This window comes from Perognathus longimembris, chromosome 2, assembly GCF_023159225.1.
Source record: "Perognathus longimembris pacificus isolate PPM17 chromosome 2, ASM2315922v1, whole genome shotgun sequence".
Lineage (NCBI taxonomy): Eukaryota > Metazoa > Chordata > Mammalia > Rodentia > Heteromyidae > Perognathus > Perognathus longimembris.
Genome location: NC_063162.1, coordinates 72,818,650 through 72,836,590, shown reverse-complemented (window position 1 = coordinate 72,836,590; position 17,941 = coordinate 72,818,650). Strand labels below are relative to the sequence as shown.

At 49.3% G+C, this 17,941-nt stretch overlaps 1 protein-coding gene across 1 annotated transcript in view; it reads left to right on the top strand.

The window, feature by feature from the left end:
- Nucleotides 1–2,242: 2,242 nt before the first annotated feature.
- Eepd1 (endonuclease/exonuclease/phosphatase family domain containing 1) overlaps nt 2,243–17,941 on the top strand; it is a 76,572-nt gene continuing 60,873 nt past the window's right edge. Inside the window, exons 1-2 of the mRNA XM_048339472.1 lie at nt 2,243–2,493; nt 2,908–3,966. Of these exons, the coding sequence (XP_048195429.1) occupies nt 3,089–3,966 (878 nt within the window). The 5' untranslated portion in view covers nt 2,243–2,493; nt 2,908–3,088. The remainder of the gene's footprint in view (nt 2,494–2,907; nt 3,967–17,941) is intronic.

Here is a 17,941-nt window from a genome sequence, read left to right as displayed (position 1 = left end):
CAATGGGTGTGAGGCTTGGAGCCAGAGAGGGAAATCAGGTTTGTACTTCTGAAAGTCAACCCTGTCTGAGTAACTAACTCTAGGTCCTACCATAACTACCATAATTCCTTTCCTCAGCACCCTGAGGACCTCCCACCAAGCCCACATATCCCCCCAGTATGAACCACACCGAAGTCTAAGCGCCCAACACATGAACTCACCGGTAATAGAGTCAGACTGTATCTGATTCCTAGTGAAGTTCCAGGTTATGTCCATGTATGAGACTCTGTGTTTCATACTTTTTGCTTTCTTGCTGGTAAATGCTGGTAAGTGGGATGAATGGACCATGTGGTGAGTAATTATGAAACTTTGAAAGAAAGAATCACACTTATTTGCAGATGGTTGTGTACTGGCTTCCACTCCCCTGGGTGATGTATGGAAGTTTGATTTGCTGTGTATGCTTTAGGTTCTCCTCAACATTTGATAGGACCAGTCATATATGTAATGCATATCCGTGCATTTATGCATTTAATGAACTGCGGTGTAGCTAACTCTTGGCGTTATTATTAATTATCCCCTTTTCTTTGCTTTTTTTCATTTCTCCTCTGGCTTCATTTCTAACAAGGGAGAACAAATGGTTGGGTTGATGGGAAATAAAACCAGATTCCTTTTGTTGCTCCAGAGAAATTATTAATAGCACCCCTAATTCATTTTCAAGCATCCTGGTTTGGGTAATAAAATGTAGTTTCTTCCCAAGTGGTCCAGGTTGCTTTTCCACAGTTCACTGCCTATCTCTCAGAGTGCTCAACAAAACTGCTCAATAAAACTGTTCTAAGAGTTTTACTGTGTTTCTTAAACATAGTAGGATGGGGTTGATGTATTCTAGGGCACAGGGAAGGGTGTGGAGTGGGTGTTCTAGTCGTCAGATAAAGTAGCTTGCTGGAAAATGAACCCAACAGTGGCGGTGCTTGCTGACTCCCTTGGAGCGGTTGCAACCACACTTGAAGTGAGATCTAGTCTTTGACTTTTCCCTAGGGAAGCCGGAAGTGTCCCTCTCCCCTACTTTTTTTTTTTTTTGTCAAAGCTAATCTTATTTGGATTTCTGTCACAACATTATGAGTCTTCCTAATATTCCAAGCAGGTAGTGAGACTCGGGGAGAAAACAGCCTCTTGCCAAGCTTGGGCTGCGGCTCGCCCATGCCTGGGCTACCCACCTTCGTCTGTTGCTGACCAGGGCCCTGGAGTTCAAAGCAGGTGGGTGGCACCTGCCCCTTCAGAGGGTCAAAGTATTCACCAGATCATCACAGGGTTTGTTCAAGCCAATCCTCTATCCCCAGGCCTTCAATCTTTAACTACATTATCATGTGCAAGGCCCGTCCCAACCCTGTTGTGAGTTTTGGGGAAACAGCCTGCATTCCCACTAGCATTTCCTTCCTTTTCAGCGATTAAGTTTAATACCTGTAGGAACATATGTTCACTCAGTGAACGAAATATACAAATGAACAGCCTGGGGTAGGACACCCCTCCCCCCCCACGCCCGTGGATACAGGAGGGAGTGGAAGTCCTCATCCCTGAGCCCAGGGATTCGGGGCGTCGATGGACCGGTGAATGAGACCCTCTCTCCCTTCTGGAACACTGTGCAGAACTTAGGTCCCTGGACCTGCAGGCCTACCCACTTTGCCAGGAAAGCCCTGGCCGTCGCTCCACGTCCCAAACACACGCCAAATGCAGCCAAACAGGACTCTAGCTCGCACACACCTCTGGTCAGGCAGGAGTTGGGATTCCCTCACAGCCCAGGAGCCCGCGAGGAGGCCACGCCCCCGACGCGACCTCATAACCCCGCCCCAGGCAGAAAGCCCTGCCCATCGGCCTCCGAGTTCCGCAACCTGTGGCCCCGCCCCCAAGCAGGGGCCCCGTCCCCACGTCGTGGTCCCGCCTAGGAGCTCTCAAGCTTCTTTTCCTTGTCCTGTGGCCCCGCCTCAGCGCCTATCCCTAGAGCTTTGTGGCTCTTTCCTCGCACCTTGGCCACGCCCCCACCGCCAAGCCCACGCCCACCGTGTTCAGATTGCGCTCCCGCCCCTTCTGAATCAAGAGAAGTAACTTCCGCTCCGAGGAGGCGCGACCATACGTGAAAGGGGGCGTAGCCTTGCAGCTAGAGGAGGCGTGGCCTTGCAGGGGCGGGGGCGGGACCTTTGGACGGAGGAGGCGGGGCCTTCAGACGGAGGCGCCAGTGGCGCCGCGCGGACTCTAGCTTTGACACCCGCGCCGCGCGGCGGGCGGCGCGAGTTTGGTGCCCGACTTTTAGCTTGGAGCCCGGCCGCGGCCGCCGCGCTGCCAGCCCCGGTGTAGCCTCGGTGTCCAGTCTCACCGCCGCTCTCGCAGCTCGCGAGCAGCTCTTCGGGTCCTGCCTGTTTGCGGGGAGCCAGAGTTTCTCCCACCGAAAGCGCCGGGGCGCGCGGACCGCGGCGGCGCGGCGAGTCCTCGCACGGCGTGAGGCCGGCCAGAAGGCCGCAGGTGAGAGGGCCGGTGCCCTTTACCCCAGCAGAGCGGCGGGGAGCGGGGTGCCGGCGTGGGGTGGGTCGCGGTGAGCCCCTCTCCGCGTTTGCACGGAGCGAGCGCCGAGTTCACAAGTTGCCCTACCCGGCGCAGAGAAAAGGGGGTCGAGCTCTCTCCTGGCTGGGCGCGGGTGACCCAAGTGAGGAGGGGGCCGCGCGGGTGGCGGGGCCTGAGCAGTGGGGTCTGCCCCGGGAGGCGCGGTGAACGACGACCGCTGACTCCCGGGAAGCCGGCTGGAGGCAGCCTCCCCGGGCTGGGATTCCGTTCTCCGGGCTGCGCCGGCCCCAGCTCCTGGTCCTGAACCCCAGCTCTGGGTCCCAGAGCTAACGGCAGGGAGAGAGCTGAATTCTGCCGATCTGTGTTGATTTCCAGGTGGCCGAGTGAAAGGTCATTTTGGACACCAGGCATGGGAGATTCGGTGTTTGTCTGCAGCAACTTGTTCCACTCCTAAATCCTGCGCCTTCCCTGTTGATAGGAGCTTTCCCGTTCTCACTCTCCCTAGCCACGACTCCGCAGTGGCCAGGCCTTCCTGGGCCCCTGCTTTTGGCTGGCCATGGGGGGCACCCTGGGCTGCCATCGCTCCATCCCCAGGGACCCCTCGGATCTTTCCCACAGCCGAAAGTTCAGTGCAGCCTGCAATTTCAGCAACATCCTGGTGAATCAGGAGCGGCTTAATATCAACACGGCCACGGAGGAGGAGCTGATGACCCTGCCTGGGGTGACGCGGGCTGTGGCCCGCAGCATTGTGGAGTATCGGGAATACATCGGTGGTTTCAAGAAGGTGGAGGACCTGGCGCTGGTCAGTGGTGTGGGTGCCACCAAACTGGAGCAGGTCAAGTTTGAGATCTGTGTGAGCAGTAAGGGCAGCTCAGCCCAGCACTCTCCCAGCTCGCTGCGTCGCGATCTGCTGGCCGAGCAGCAACCACACCACCTGGCCACCTCAGTGCCCCTCACGCCACGAGTCAACATCAACACAGCCACCCCGGCTCAGCTCATGAGTGTGCGAGGCCTCACGGAGAAGATGGCCCTGAGCATCGTGGACTTCCGCAGAGAGCACGGCCCCTTTCGCAGTGTCGAGGACTTGGTGAGGATGGATGGGATCAGTGCTGCCTTCTTGGATAGGATCAGAAACCAGGTGTTTGCCGAGCGGTCCAGGCCCCCTTCCACCCACACCAACGGGGGCCTGACCTTCACCGCCAAGCCGCACCCCAGCCCTACCTCTCTGAGTCTGCAGAGTGAGGACCTGGACCTGCCTCCAGGGGGACCCACGCAGATTATCTCCACTCGGCCCTCAGTAGAGGCCTTCGGAGGCACGAGGGACGGGAGGCCAGTGCTGAGGCTGGCCACCTGGAACTTTCAGGGCTGCTCAGTGGAGAAGGCCAACAACCCTGGAGTGCGTGAGGTGGTGTGCATGACGCTTTTGGAAAACAGGTGAGGGATGTGACAGCAGCTGGGGTGGGGGGGGGGAGCACATCTGTGGATGCAAATGAGCTCACTCTGTGGGCTAGGGAGGAGGGCAGAAATATTTGGTCAGTGTTCTTGGGGCTCTAGCCTATGTTTTCACCTGAGGCCCTGCTTGCTTTCTGCTCCAGAAGCTGTGTGGGCCCGGAGACCCCATGTTTTGAGTGTGGTGTAGCTGAGATTGGGCTTGGTTTGGGGGTTGGAGTTTGTGTAGGAGGGCACTGCTATGCAGAAGATGGTTTGACTCAGAAGGCTTCCTGGGGTTCACATTCTGTCAGGCGTTCAGCCTGGGAACATGGGTACGGTTATGCTCATATACCAAGAACAATTGATTGAATTTTTTTGTTGGTGGGAGGGGAGATCACATTTGTTCCATCACAACCTATTGATATGCACAAAATCATCACCAGATGTCTGCAAATACAAATGGTGCCTGTGTTTACCAGATGCTGTGCGTGTCTCTGGCCACCCTCTTTCCTTACTGAGCCTGAAGTTGTCATTCGCTGCTACCTCTCTTGTCCCATAGCCAGAAAAGTCTAAGTTCTGTGTGTGAATCCTGACCACATTTCCCCATCTCAGCCAAAGGAGAAGAGACTCACAGGGCAGGCCGTTAACAGAGACTGCTTATATCATTCATAGCAGTGCTCTCTGTGGGAACATCCGTTAACTCCCCATAAAACAAAACAGTATATGGTGCCAGGAACTCCTGCTGTTAGTAAAATAGTGTGCAGATAATAGCGTTGGCTTTGGGAATTAGAGAAATATGTGTGGTCCTTTTATCCTATCCTTGAGGGATTTCTCCACCATCTCCCAGAGGGACAGTGCTGGTGGCTGTGTTTTGCTTTCTTTCATCCATCTCGGGTGCTCGGTGAGGTCGGCAGCGTGGTGGTTTGGTGACATGAAATGATTTCTCAGTGGGAAATCACAGCGCCTTGTGCAGACCATCAGGACCGATGAGAGGAGAAACGCAGGTCACAGCATTTCCCTGACACAGTCCAGTGGCTTGCTTGTCACTAAGGAGGTGCATAGTGTGGATTCGAGGATGGGACCAGCAGCCTGAGAGCATTCTTTCCACACGTCAGTGTCACTGGTCTGGCACCCTCACTCACTCTTCCGGTCATCCTTCGTCTCATGCTTGAGAGCTGGATGTAGCCCCCAGAGACAAACAGGCAGGAATGATTTGAGGATCAAACAGAGCACACAAGTGGGGGAAGAGGGGAGGGAGAGGGGGATATGCAGCCAGGTACACTGCTGTTCACCTCCTACCAGGGGTTTTCTTAAGAGCTCTTTGGGTCTTAAAATGGGATGTTGCCTCATGGGCAGCTTTAGCAGCCCTTGCCTGTTTGTTTTCTTTCAACACTGCCCAAGAACTCTGGGTTTGTGTGTTTAACACACATTTCAGGTACTGCTGATGGATGCTTGGCTTTAAAAATCATTGTTCTAGATGTTGGACAAGCTCTTTCTGTCTCCTTGCCCTTTGTGCTCTCTCTCTCTCTCTCTCTCTCTCTCTCTCTCTCTCTCTCTCTCTCTCTCTCTCTCTCTCTCTCTGTCATTCTTTCTTTTGTCCCGGGGCTTGAACTCAAGGCCTGGCTGCTGTCCTTGAGCTTGTATTTGCTCAAGACTAGTACTCTACCACTTTGAGCTCTAGTACCATTTCCAGCTTTATAGTGGTTAATTGAAGAATCTCACAGACTTCCTGCCTGGGCTGGCTTTGAACCATGATCCTCAGATCTCAGCCTCCTGAGTAGCTAGGACTACAGGTATGAGCAACTGAAGCCCAGATTCTGCCTTTCTTTTTAGAGCTCCTTTCCCTTACTGTCTTTTCTTGCCAGGCCAGTGTTTTCCTGTAGAGCTTTCCAGGTGCTTTCCTTTGCCTGTGATTGTTCTGGTCATCTCTGTAGTTGTTCACTATTCGGCCAACTCAGCTTCTAGGAAATGTGAAGGTGGATGGGGGGAAGGGGTGGGTATAAGCAGGACAAGATGATTTGAAAGGCTTGAAAGTTCCAGCAACGCAGGGAGGCTGTGTCAGCTGACCTTGCTCCGTTGTGTGGAGATGGGGCTGCTTGCTAGGGGCTCACTGTGAGGAGCTTGTCCAGCATGGAGTCAGTAGGGTTTACCCTGCTTTTCTTAGGATTTCCTAGAGAGAGATATGGTTTGTGCAGAATATTGAACTGTTGTCTTTGGGTATCAAGGGAAGCTACCAAAATCTAATAGGGCGTAGAAGGAGGTACCTAAAAGTGATGGAGAGGTGATAGCTCCCTCCCCAGCTTGTTCTCATTCGCCCCATGAGTTGTCCTCCTGCCCCCTGCTTGTTCTTATTGGCTCCGTGAGTTGTCCTGGGGATTGGTGGCTCCTCTCACCTGGTTGATGCCTTGGGTATTCTGGACACTCCTAGAACATGGCTTATGCCTGATAAACAGGAAGTAATAGGCTTAAGGCCTGATCCTGTGGTGCTGAGGTGGCTGCATTTGCCTGTGTGACTGTCCTGGGGCATGGAAAGCTGTCATAGAGTGACAGGCAGCAGGAGCTTCATGTTCATCCTGACTTGCAGCAGCCTGGCACATTCCAGCTGCTTCTTTTATTAGTCAGAGGATGCATATTTAGTGTGAGCAAGAATGGATGCAGGTGATTTTCCTGTAGCTCTTCCTTCCCCATATGTATAGCCATGGTAGAAGAATCCCCTGATTTCTGGACATGCCTTTGTGTTTTCTGACAGCTTGCCCTTTGTTACATTTCCCCAGTAATTCCAGGAAGTGGTAATGCTTACTAATTATTAGTCACCCTCTATCTCTGGGTGAGGAAAATAAAACCAGAGTAGTTAAATGACTTGTCTCTGAAACACAGCCCATTAGTGCCTTAGCCCCGATGAGGCTGAACGCTGGACCATTTGCCTATAGACCATGCTGATCATTCATACCCAGTATATGTTTGGTAAGCAGAGCACCTTCATTTTGCCTGTTGATCAGGTATCCCATGCTCTGCTGAGGCAGGGCCCTTGCCAAATCATGTGCCAGGCACAGAAAACAAATCCTTTTTACAGATGTTTTATAGTAATCATGAGCAGGTTTGCAAAGTGAACAGCTGGCTCCTGGCTTTCCTTTCTGCAAGTTTGCTTGAGTGGATGTATTTTCTCCCCAAAAGTACCCATCGTAGCTGAGCGCTAGAGTCATTTCTTGCCCTGAGGTGCTTCTGCCTTGGGAGATGGGCGTAAGGGAGCTACAAGAAACTGTGCTTTGCTTGAGGTAGCACAGCACAAAGCTAGATAATTATAGAGTCTCCTGGAGCCTTTAGGAACACCATGCCGGTGGCACAGAACTGACCGATCTCATCAGACTCTTCTGCCAAGCCTCAGTCTTAGCAGTGTTCTTCCTTGTTCAGTATTTATGGGGCAAGACAGAAAGAGGAGTGCTTCTGCAATGTCCTTGAAAGATGCTGTGGCAGGCCATGTGTGGAATGAAGACTGTTTAATTTGTATTTGTTCTTCTGAATAATTGTTTTACTCAAGAGTCTAAACCCTGGGGGACCTGACATAATCTCTAGAAGATATCAGGAGATTTAACATTCCAGTTGCTCTTGTCGTGCCCCCCCCCGTCCCCCTCCCAGCCTACATCAGGAAGAAGTTCTAGTGTCTCCTAATGGTTTAAATCTGATTTCTTGCTGCATAGGCAGTGTGGAAGCCTCAGGTAGATTAGTGCCTGGCACGTGCACTAATTGTGGAAAAAGCAGTCTTTGTTGATCAGGCCTGGTTGGTGGGATAAATACAGACAGAACCCGTCTTGTCATTTTTATTGAAAACTACATATTGAATCTCTGCCACAAACACATATAAACTGGATTTGGAGGTCAGCTGGCCCATTCACTTGCCAGCATTAAGTAAATGTGGATCCATCTTAAAGGCTTGGCATTAAAACAGTCTGAGGAGCCTAGAGGTGTGATTGATATGGGGCTGTATTTTTCCTGTGTGAAAGACAAGACTTGTCCAGGGGGAAGGACAGGTGGGGGGGGCAAAATGTCTTTCTAAAGTAGAGATGGCAGTCTGTTTTGCCAACGGTGGAATAGGCTTGGAGAGATTGAGCAGCTTCTATGTGGCCTTTGAAAATGGAGATGTTGGATTCAGAATTTGAGCCAGGTATTTGTTTAACTTCAAAGCTGGGATCAGGCATGTCTTTCCCCAAATGTTGTGTCCTTCCATGTCCTAAATCTGAGCCTGGGCTGCCTACACTTCACCCATGGTTTCCTCCCTGTCTTGGATCTTAAGCTGGCCAAGTACCAGAGTCTTGGGGGAAGGAGGGCTTCACCTAGACCCCTACGACTGGCTCAGGCCTTGGGAGGCCTCTGCTCCCATCCTGTTTTTGTTCCTGCAAAGGATGGGATTGTTGCCAAATGTAGAGCCAATTAGAGGGCATCAAGGCCAGAACCAATTGGAGGGTGTCAGGTGCCTCTAGAGCCAATCAGAAGACATCAGGGCCACTACAGCCAATCAGAGGGCATTGGGTGCCTCTAGAGCCAATCAGGGGCCTATACTCAGCCCTCAGCTGTGATTTTGGGCCCTGTTCTGAAGTGGACTAATGGTTTTCTGGGCCAAAGAATTCTGGGTGCTTCCCAGAGAGAAAGGTAGGTGGTCATCTATTTGTAAGGAAAGATAGGATGAGAGATGGAAAGTCCTTGTGTTGGCATCGCTTGGGGTTTATTCAACTGGAAGGAAAAGAGTTCTGTTTTCCAGGAAAGTTGGGTACTTCTGGGATCTGATTTCAAAGTTCGGTGGGAGTTTGAAAGTGTTGATTCTTCTAAATTCTATCATTCCTTTATCACCTATCCATCCACCCATCCTTTCATTCAAACAATTCTTCCAACTTTCTATAGGTGTTAGGTTGTGTATCAAGCTCCGATCACAAAGTGAATGAGGTAAACCCCTTATTCTTTGGGAATCTCCATTCTGAGTGAGGAGACTTCAGCCAGTACAGCAAGGACTGCCAGTTGGGCACAAGTGCTGAGGGCCATGGAGGGAGTGAGGAGAAGCCTGCTTTGTAGTGGATATCATGCAAGCCTAAGCTGAGTGCTGAGAAGAAGCCCAGGGTGTTCCAGGGTGTTCCAATCAGAGGGACAGAGTTCCCAGAGTGTCATATGGGTGGGCACAGAAGGAGGCAGGTCCTTGCCTGCTGGGGCCTCTACGTCTTTTATTTTAATGGCAGAGTGGCCACAGAGATTAGAAGCAGAGGCCAGTGAGACACTCCTTGCCAGGTAGTTCTGGCACTGAGCTACAAGAAGAGGATTGTGGGAGTTGAGGAGAGGCAGAGGCAGAGCTTAGGGTGGTGAGTGAGAAGGTGGGGAGTGGGTGAGCACAAGGGACTTCCTCAAGGGTGACACAGGACAGACTTGCCTGAACTTGGGAGCGCTAAGAGGTGCTGGAGAAGTCCAGGAGTGGCATGCACTCGTGCCAGGCAGCACCAGGACAGGCTTTTTGTTAAGTGACATTTACATCAGTTCATTTTCTTGTTGATTGGTCTACCTTGTACCCACTACTGGATGGACTGGTGGCAAGGGGAGACTATGGCCTGTGGCCGGGGAAGTGCAGTATGGAGGAAGACACATACTCTGCAGCCAATGTGTGGTAAGGGGAGGAATCTGGCTAAGGGGCCCGAGAGTATGGGAGTTCGTTGGGTACAGGTCTGCAAGGATCAGCAGGTAGGTGGAGACCTCAGCCTAGGCGAGGGACAGGCTGAGGGCGAGAGGACCAAGTCAGGAGGTTGGAAGGTTGCTAGACAGGAGAAAGGTCAGGCTCTGAGAGACAGGGATGTGGTCATGATTTGGGCTGATTTAGTAGCTTCTCTCTGGCCCTCCTTCCCCCTCTCTCTTCTCTTGGCTGAGGAGAGGGAGGTATGGAGGTCCAAGCTAAGCTCTTCTCCAGGTCTTCTAATACATAATACTCAGAAACACAGCAAGCTGCAGTATTAGCACACAAATACCTTATTACAAAGCAAAGGGCTTTATTCCAAAATGTCCAAATAAAACTCTGCAGGTGACAGATACCATGATGGGGTTCATGACAAGTCGACTGGCTCATCCCAGCCTGCCCTGCCCCAGTGCTGTGAAGTACTCAGGCCACCCCTGTGGCCCCTCACACCATGCCCCCAGGACACTCCCAAGAGGCCTGGCTCTCCCTCACAACAAGCCTACGTTTATTCCTGATCGCTGTGCATTGGCTGGGTTCTGGACCACAGTTCTTACTGTAGTGTGTTGATTGACAACCATCAGTGGCATGGGGAGGTGTCATTAGCAAAACAACATGGACTCCTTCCAAACTCCATATGAAGAAACCTTGGTTTTTCCTTAGTGGGTATGGTTTTTCAACGATGTGACTTTGTTGCTTGTTACTACCAGCCCTGTTTCCTGAGAATTCTATTTTGGTTCAACCATTACCTGATTAAGCTGTTAAGCCAGGCCTTGGGCTGTTTTATCTGGAGGCTGCCGTGCGCGCTGCTGAATTGGAGCACTGGATTCAGGGAGCTGTGTCCCAGGCTCCCTGGAGCCCGAGCTGCAGGCATGTGGGTCCCGGGAGTCCCAAGACTGGAGGGGAAACTGTGCTTTGTCTTTGTCAGCTCAGACTAAAATCTAGAATTGTGGCATCTTTTAAAGGAGGAAATCTCTGGGGCAGCGTTGTTTTCTTAAAAATATTGATCCAATATTCTGTTCAAAAAGCCTTTCTGGTATGTATTCTTCATTAAGCAAAGTCAATTTGAATTAACATTTCAGCAGCCTGCCTCCCTCACTTCCTCCCTCCCTTCCTTCCTTTTTTTCTTCCTTCCTCTGCTGGTTCTGGGACTTAAAGCTTTGTACTCTTGCACTCTCACTTGGCTTTTCAGCTTAAGCCTGGCGCTCTACTCCTTGAGTCAAAACTTCATGTCTGGCTTTTTGCTGATTAGTTGAAGATACGGGTGTCTTATATTTGTGTGCCCCTAGCTGGCTTTGAGATTTTCAGGTCTCAGCCTCTTGAGTAGCTAGGATTATAGGTGTGAGCCACCAGACAGGCTGTTGCTGCTGCTTCTCCTCTTCTTCCTCCCCCTTCCTACTCTTCCTCCTCATTTTCCTCCTCCTTCTAATGGTATGAATTAATTATACAAAACAATGAGCTTCACTGTGACATTGTCATACATCTAATGTATTTTGAGGGGCTGGGAATATGGCCTATGGCAAGTGTTCTTGCCTCGTATATGTGAAGCCCTGGCTTCAATTCCCCAGCACCACATATATAGAAAATAGCCAGAAGTGGCACTGTGGCTCAAGTGGCAGAATGCTAGCCTTGAGCAAAAAGAAGCCAAGGACAGTGCTCAGGCCCTGAGTCCAAGGCCCAGGACTGGCAAAAAAAAAAAAAAAAGCAAAGATTAATGTATTTTGATCATATTCATTCCTCATTCTTTTCCTCTTGCTCCCCATCCTCCCTCATCCCCATAGTCCAGTTCCATTCACATTCCTGCAGACATCACAATTTCATTCTCTGCTTTCTTGCATGGAGTAATGAATGACAACATGGCTGGCCTCAGAGCTCCAGTGATGGGTTGGGGCTTGGATTTGATGCCAAGTGCCCCTTCCTTCCTTGGGAAGTGGGCTCTGTCCCTCCAGATGCTGGTATGTCCTTTCATTGGTTAGTCTTTGGTGAAGTAAGCCCCACTCTTAAAATTCATGGTCTTGCCTGGTACAGGTGGTTCACACCTATAATCCTAGCTACTCAGGAGGCTGAGATCCGAGGATCACAGTTCAAAGCTAGCCCAGGCAGGAAAGTCTGTAAGATTCTTACCTCCGATTAATCACCACAAAACCGGAAGTGGTCTATGGCTCAAAATGGTAGAGCACTAGCCTCAAGCTGAAGAGCTCAGAGACAGAGCCCAGGCCCAGAGTTCAAGCCCGAGAACAATTTAAAAAGATCCCAGTCTTCTTTTGAGCACAAACCTTGGAGGAGTTAGGCCTTCGGTGTGGGGGGGGGGGGTGGGTAGGAATTTTACTGAGAATAAAACTAGTGAGTGAGCATTGTGGGTGCTGAGGCCTCGGCCCTTCAGACCTGGGCATAGTCAGTGCCATGTGACCCTGTCTTAGACTCACGGTGAGGAAGCAGAGGCCTCAGAGTCGTGCAGGGTTGTAATGCTTTTCTGCCTGTTTGTATTTTACTCCTCATCCAAGCCGAGTTCAAGGCTGATGCTTTCTTAATTGCCTTGCTCTGAACTCCCTGGGTCTTGGTTTTCCATGGTGTGGGCACCGGAATGGTATTAACTTGGTGTGTGTCTGCTTTGCTGCTTGTGTCTTCAAAGTGAAGCACAGACATTTGCAAAGCAAACCTGGGGCAGGAAATTGTATTTTTACGGCTTTTCAGTCTTTTACAGTCTTACTGTCTACATCTATTTGGACAGTAATTTCTTTTATACTTTTTTTTTTTCCCTGGAGCTGGGGACCGAACTCGGGACCTTGCGCTTGGGGCCTTGTGCTCGCCAGGCATGCACTCTTCCGCTGAGCCAGATCCCCAGCCCCTGGACAGCAATTTCTTATACAAGTTACCTTAATAGAAGCTTTCCAAACTGAGTGTTGGGGCTCATGCCTGTAATCCTAGCTACTCAGGAGACAGAGGTCTGAGGATCGAAGTTCAAAGCCAGACTGGACACAGATAATCCATCAGACTTTATTTTCATTTGACCAGTAAAAAGCCAGAGATGGAGTTGTGGCTCAGGTAATAGAATGCCAGCCTGGAGGACTAATAATAATAGTAATAGTAGTAATAATAATGATAACAACAACTAAGCAAGAGCTCAAGACTCACTGCCAACACAAAAAGGAAGAGAGAATAAAAGTTGCTTTTAACCTTCCAAACCTGGAGGTAAATCTAACTGATTTCACCATGGTGGGTCAAAAGGTTTCTATTTATAGCCACCTGCTATAAAAATCAGGAATTTCTTATCATTACTTAACCAAATCAAGACACAGAAATAAAGCAAGTGCAGGGCTATCTGTTACCCTTCATTTCAAATAAAGAGTGGTGTTCCTCAACATAGCCAGGGTGTTTTGATGGACTTCCCCTGTTAGTAAATAATATATACTTAAATACAGACATTCCTGTCAGGGTAATTCCACTTGGTACTGAGTGTATCTTTCCAAATCTTCAAAAGATATTCTCAAGGTTATCAATACTTTCCCAGGAGAGGATTAAAAAAATTTCTGTAACCATTTATGCATTTAAAATTGTTATATGTCTGAGAAAATAAAGTGAGAGAGATAAGAAATGAGAGAAAAAGAATACAATCGGGAAAGAGAAAAAAATATGTATACATTCTTTCCACATCATAGAACTCCCAGTCCTGAGGCCTTTTCCATAAGGAAGGAAAATGACCTGTATTTCTATCAAGTACCTTTGAATTCTGGGAACGACAAACAGTTGTTTCTGCAGATAAGGTGCATATTACTTTGCTCAGGCTGCCATAACAGATGACCACTGGCTGGTGTCTCATAGCCCTGGAGGGCAGAAGAGCAAGGGGAAGGTGTCAGTGGTGAAGCCCTCTCCTCCCAGGTTTCTGCCTTCACATTGTCTTTCCTCTACCTTTATGCACCTGGATTTCTTCCAGTGAAAGTGTGGTGTAGTGATGCATGCCTGTAATCCAAGTACTTGGGAGACCAAGGCAGGGGGATTGTGAGCTGAAGGCCAGCTGGGGCTACATGGAGAGATTCTGTCTCAAAAAGAAGTCATTCTTATGTGGACAGGAGTCCTATTGGATGAGGGCCAACCCCATGGTCTGTCTTGTTTTCACTGCTTCTTTAAAACTCCTCTTTCCAAGTACAGATGCCTGCCAATCTTCTCAGGATTAGGATTTCCACACAGATAGCTTGGGGGGGGGGGGGCGGGCACCATTTGGCCTATAACAAGATTGATTTAGGAAAGTGTGCCTCAGGGGCCCGGCTTGGCCATCTAAGAGGAGTATGGTCCTGTGGAACTTTTCTGGAGAGCTGGCCACCAGGTATTGGTGTTACAACGCAAGGGCTGGAGCAGGCCCAGTGCTGTTCTGGGTTGACAGTGCTCTGCCAAGGGGTTATCTGGCTCAGGGCAGCATGGCCACAGCGGACATAGTCTAACTCTTGGAGGCCCTAACTCTTGGAGGCCGAGGTTGTGGGTTTGCAAGTATCACAGGGACTGAAGTCCTTGGTGCCCCCCGCCCCCCGGGTATGGGCTCTTGATAGCATGTCCTGCTTGCCCTTGGCCTTGGGTATATTGACCCCCAAGCTAGCCAGGGCCAAGAACCCACCCAGGTCAGGTCTATTGTGTTCAGGATGTAAAGTCATCCACATGGCGGTGGGGTAAGGGGCAGGACAGCCAACACCAAGCCAACTCAGGGCAGGCTGTAGGCTGTCTCTGGCTTATGTCAAGACCCCCCTGCCCTCCCCCAGTCTACAGGAGGCATTCCTGCCATGGCCGCTCTCCTGGACTGTGGTATTGTAAGGGTACTGGCTAGGTGGGTGTAACCCAGTGTCAACATGGTGTAGCACCTGGGAATTTTTGTAGGCAATATATGCTCACTCACATTTATTATTTACTTTACCCCACATGCTGTTAATAGGAACTTTCTACTCATTAACTAGCTTTATCCTCATACCTCCCACCAAGCTCTGGATGAGGTGTGCCCGTGTTACACACAGGGAGCTTATTGTAAAGACTGTGTGTTGGCCAGGCATCACATGGTGAGCGAATGTCAAGCCTAGATACTTAGGTACAGAGGTGACAAACTTGCAAACCTAGAGATGGGTGTGGTGCTACATGCCTGTAATTCCAGCTCCTTGGCAGGAGGATAGCAGAGTTCAAGGCTAGCCCGGGCCAACTTGGTAAGACCTCATCTCACAAACAAAATCTAAACCAAGGAGTTGGGTAGTGTGCTTGCCTAGCATGTGCCAGGATGAAATAAAAGATTTCCTGTGCAAGGAGGCCAGGCATGCTGGCTGAGCAAGAGCTGGAATTAAAATAGGATTTCCATTTCATTCCACTCAGACGGAGTTCAGCAATTTTTCATATATCCATGAAGTCTAACGACTAATCCAGAGCAATCCATAACTCATTCATTCAAATGAATGAGGGCCTCATTTTGAATATTATGAGTAATACTGAGATGAGCATTCGTGTATAAGTTTTTTTTTGAAATTTTTATTGTCAAACTGACATACAGAGAGGTTACAGTTTCATACGTTAGGCATTGGATACATTTCTTTCTTTCTTTTTTTTTTTTGGCCAGTCCTGGGCCTTGGACTCAGGACCTGAGCACTGTCCCTGGCTTCTTTTTGCTCAAGGCTAGCACTCTGCCACTTGACCCATAGTGCTCCTTCTGGCCATTTTTTATATATGTGGTGCTGGGGAATTGAACCCAGGGCTTCATGTATAGGAGGCACGTACTCTTGACACTAGGCCATATTCCCAGCACATTTCTTGTACTGTTTGTTACCTCCTCCCTCATTCCCCCCTCCCCCTCCCCTTTCTCTTTCCCTTCATGAGTTGTTCAGTTGATTTACACCAAACAGTTTTGCAAGTACTGCTTTTGTAGTCGTTTGTATTTTTACCATGTGTCTCTTGATTTTGGTATTCCCTTTCATTTTCCTAGTTCTACTACCAGTATACACGGATTCCAATGTGCTCACATAAGATACAGAGATAGTTCAGGTACAACCACAGGAAGGGGATACAAGAGGGTCATCAATAATAGAAGCTACGGTTTCACATCACATGTTGAAAGTAATTATAACAGTGATATAACAGTTGTTTCCATAACATGGAGTTTATTTCACATAGCATCATCTTATGTGTTCATAAGGGTATAGCTGTTGGGCTCTTGTGATCCTCTGCTGTGACTAGACTAAACCTGTGCTAATTATTCCCTATGAGGGAGACCATAGAGTCCATGTTTCTTTGGGTCTGGCTCACTTCACTTAGTATTATTTTTTCCAAGTCCTTCCATTTCCTTACGAATGGGGCAATGTCATTATTTCTGATAGAGGCATAAAATTCCATTGTGTATATGTACCACATTTTCCTGATCCTTTCTTCTACTGAGGGGCATCTGGGTTGGTTCCATATTCTAGCTATGACAAATTGTGCTGTGATGAACATTGTTGTGCTGGTGGCTTTAGTGTGTTTTTGTTTGTGGTCTTTTGAAATAGCAATATTGGGCTTTGATCTCAGGATCTTACTCTTTCTAAATAGTCACTTTATCACTCAAGCCACATCCCCAGACCTTTTTGTTACTTCAGTTAATTTTCAGATAGGGTCTTTGTTTTATTTTGTTTTATTGCTAGGGTTAGCCTTTGATCCTAATCCTCCTATATGCTCCCTCTCGTGCAGCTAGAAATATAGATATAGGCTACCACACTAGACTTCTAGTTTGAGAAGGGGGTCTGGCTCACTTTTTTTGCTTGGGCTGGCCTCGCATTGCAATCTTCTTGATCTCTGCCTCCTGAGTAGTTAGGATTCCAGGGTAAGCCACTGAGCCCAGCCCCAGGTATTTCCATGTTGATGGAATAATTGCCTATGGCTAGAACTGCTGGGTCATATGGGAATTTTGTATTCAACATTTTGAAGAGCTGCCCACAGAGGCACAGTTATTCTATATTCTGACAGTGGGTGTGGCCTGTCCACTTCCTCACCAACACTTGGTTCCGTCTTTGGACTACAGCCGTCTGTGGATGTGAAATCTGTCATTGGCATTTGAGTTCTGTTCTTCTGATAACCAGTGCTGCTTAGCATCTTCTCCTGTGTGCACCCACCATCTTTTGCTCTTCTTTGGACAAACATCTATTTTGGGCCTGGTGGGCTGTTCCCAAGCTGAAAAACAATACAAGAGAGTCTTGTGCAGCAACTGTCTTTGCTTTCTCTCCCCCTCTTCCTTGCCCTGACCATGGAATCATTGTACCAGGATAGAACCTCCAACAGTTCTTAAGAGGAAAATGTGTCACCGTCCTCCAAAACCCACTCCCCACTCAGGAAGAATCCCACTGGACTCCAGCTGGTGCCCTTTTTGTTTCTGGCGAGTGCCTGTCTGAAGTGAGCTTGTAGCAGTGTGCTTGGGAGACCCTAGGTGTGCTCTGATTTCTACTTTTGTATTTTGATGGAAGTTTAGCACTTTTAATTTGAAGCCCAAATGTGATCGTGTGCTACGATTCGCAATGTGGGGTAAGCTTGGATAATTTCATTGTTGGTTCTACAGCCTGGGCCAGGAGGTGCACCTGCCTGCTTAGGGGACCCTGGGCTGTGGATTGTTTCCTGCTGCTTGTAGACCCGAGCTGTGGGGAGTTGAGTCATTTCACTGGGGCTGGGGAGGGGTCGGGGTGGAGAGGGTAGCATCATCACCCATGCACGGCTCCACTTCCCCTGGATTTTAGTTTTCTTCCTCAGTCCTTTCCTGTCTGTGCCCAGTGTAGAGTTTCATATCTGCCAGGAGGGATGTGCTGGTTTTACTCTACCTAAGTTCTGAGATCTAAAGATGCCCAGCTGGTTCTAGCTTCTGACAGCTGCATTTAGTTACTGTGGGTGGATAACGTGTTCACTCTCCCACCATCTCTTACCCCAGGGCTCTTCTTGTCTTTCTGTACATCATTTATCTCTCCTTCTGACTGCTGCTACCACAGCATCTCCCAGGCGGAGGTATTTATAGCGGACAGAAAGCTGTGTGGCTCTGGAATCTTTGTGTTGCGGCATCTCATGGTAGAAGGGGGAAAGGCAAGAGAGAACAAAAGCCAGACTAGAGTGAACTGGACCTGCTTTCATAATAAATCCACTTTCTCCAGATCAATTCCACCTCCATGAAAATGACCTTAATCCACTCCCGAGGACATGGCCCTTTGGAGAACACATTCAAACCACCCCCTTTATTTGTAACTTTCTGTATCTTTCCTAGTTGGAACTAAAGACAAGCCAAACAGAGTCCCCCCC